This window comes from Cherax quadricarinatus, chromosome 10 (genome assembly GCF_038502225.1).
Source record: "Cherax quadricarinatus isolate ZL_2023a chromosome 10, ASM3850222v1, whole genome shotgun sequence".
Taxonomy (NCBI): Eukaryota; Metazoa; Arthropoda; class Malacostraca; order Decapoda; family Parastacidae; genus Cherax; species Cherax quadricarinatus.
Genome location: NC_091301.1, coordinates 10,536,742 through 10,538,844, shown reverse-complemented (window position 1 = coordinate 10,538,844; position 2,103 = coordinate 10,536,742). Strand labels below are relative to the sequence as shown.

The following is a 2,103-nucleotide window of genomic DNA, read 5'->3' as shown; positions in this document are numbered from 1 at the left end:
TTATACAATGCGTACATCAGGCCCATACTGGAGTACGCAGCACCAGTTTGGAACCCACACCTGGTCAAACACGTCAGGAAATTCGAGAAAGTGCAAAGGTTTGCAACATGGCTAGTTCCGGAGCTAAGGGGAATGTTCTACGAAGAGAGGTTAAGGGAAATCGGCCTGACGACAGTGGAGGACAGGAGGGTCAGGGGAGACATGATAACGACATACAAAATACTGCGTGGAACAGACAAGGTGGATAGAGACAGGATGTCCAGAGATGGGACACAGAAACAAGGGGTCACAATTGGAAACTGAAGACTCAAATGAGTCAAAAGGATGTTAGGAAGTATTTCTTCAGCCACAGAGTTGTTAGGAAGTGGAATAGTCTGGCAAGCGATGTAGTGGAGGCAGGAACTATACATAATTTTAAGACAAGGTATGATAAAGCTCTTGGAGCAGGGAGAAGGAGGAACCAGTAGCGGTCAGTGAAGAGGCGGGACCAGGAGCTGAGTCTCGACCCCTGCAACCACAATTACGTGAGTACACACACACACACACACACAAATCCTAGATACTATGGTTCCTAATGTCAAAGTTACGCCCTGTGTAGTTCTTTTATCAAGTCATGGTGTGATAAAAGCTCTTCACAGAGCGATACGTTGTGCCAGTAATAAGTTATTCTCTAAAGTGTCTATTTCTGACTGTTCTCGGTAATGCAGCTCCACTTGAATTCAACCGTGCTTATAAAAATAAAGGTGTAATTTGCATTTAAATTTTTTACATGATGGTATGTATGCTTATTGAAATTAAGGCTATTTGAATTTCTCGTTTTTTTTTTTTACATGTGAATATTTGCGTAGGTTTATATTTGCGCTCTCTGTGTCTCTCTCGGTATTATTCCTGTGGTTGTTCAGGCAGCTTGGTTAGTCTAGGATCGCGACCAAGAGACTTTAGAGAAGCTTTTCCGTCATTTACTGATTGGGAATTCCAGATATTCAGTCTTCCACTGCAAGCATTTCCCAGCGCTTGATGATGTGCCTTCCAGCATTAAGGTCACATGATGTAAGGGAGGTCACAATCCTCTTAGCGAGGCCAAAGTCTTTTGAGTAAGGTCACATAAGACGTAACGTGTATCTTCACTCCATACAGTTAATTTAGACATGAGTTAGTAGTTAAATATCTGTATTATGCACCTCAGACCCATCCTGTGAGCGGCAGTCAAAAGATGACATAGCCACATGACGGGTCCAATGACTGGGCAGCAAAGTTTTGGTAGCTAAGGAAGTTACTATTTATAGGTTTATATATCTGGTTACAACCATAATGAGTTATTTATGAAGACATGAATTTGGTCACAAAAATTTAAAAAGAATAAATAATACTAGAGTTAGAACTGCCAACTAAATTAGAGTAACTGACATGTTGGTCATTCTTAATCATGATTAGTTGCTAGTGAGGGACAGAGATCAGGTGGATATGCATATGGATGTGCATGTGTGTGTGTGTGTGTGTGTGTGTGTGTGTGTGTGTGTGCATGTGTGTGTGTGTGTGTATAGAGGGAGGTGGGTGGGTTGGGGGTGTTGTTGGTGTGTTACATGAGCGAGAGTATAGCCTCTTGTTCCAGTTGCTGAGGTGCCGGGGTGATACGCACTTACACTACCTCTGCTCCACTTGTTCCTGCTCTCCACTTCCTAATGGCTGCTTTAGGTCGCACCATCAACTTCTCTAATGGGAAGTCAGTCCCGGTACTTGGTCTTGGGACGTGGGAAGTAAGTCCTCAATTTGTTTCTCGAAGCTATCCATTTATCTGCATGTTCATGTACTTGTTACATAACATTCAGATAAATATAAAAATAATGTTGCAATATTAATACCATCTAAGTGGTGTAATTTTTAAACAGTGCGAATGTTAGCATAACTTACATGTGAGAAGCAGTGTGATAAATGTTAACATTAAGACCATCTTGTAGGGTTGTGGCCAACATTAAAGTCACGCAGAGGGTGATGGTGTTTTATTCGTCAGGAAACAAGTATTTCATGACATAGGTCATATAATATGATGATCCGCTAACTGGAGCCTTTGTTACACCACGTAAAAATGTAAGGTTCACATTA

At 41.6% G+C, this 2,103-nt stretch overlaps 1 protein-coding gene across 1 annotated transcript in view; it reads left to right on the top strand.

Moving 5' to 3' along the window:
- The first annotated feature begins 1,597 nt into the window (after positions 1-1,597).
- LOC128687940 (aldo-keto reductase family 1 member B1) overlaps positions 1,598-2,103 on the top strand; it is a 13,133-nt gene continuing 12,627 nt past the window's right edge. Inside the window, exon 1 of the mRNA XM_053775562.2 lies at positions 1,598-1,757. Within this exon, the coding sequence (XP_053631537.2) occupies positions 1,683-1,757 (75 nt within the window). The 5' untranslated portion in view covers positions 1,598-1,682. The remainder of the gene's footprint in view (positions 1,758-2,103) is intronic.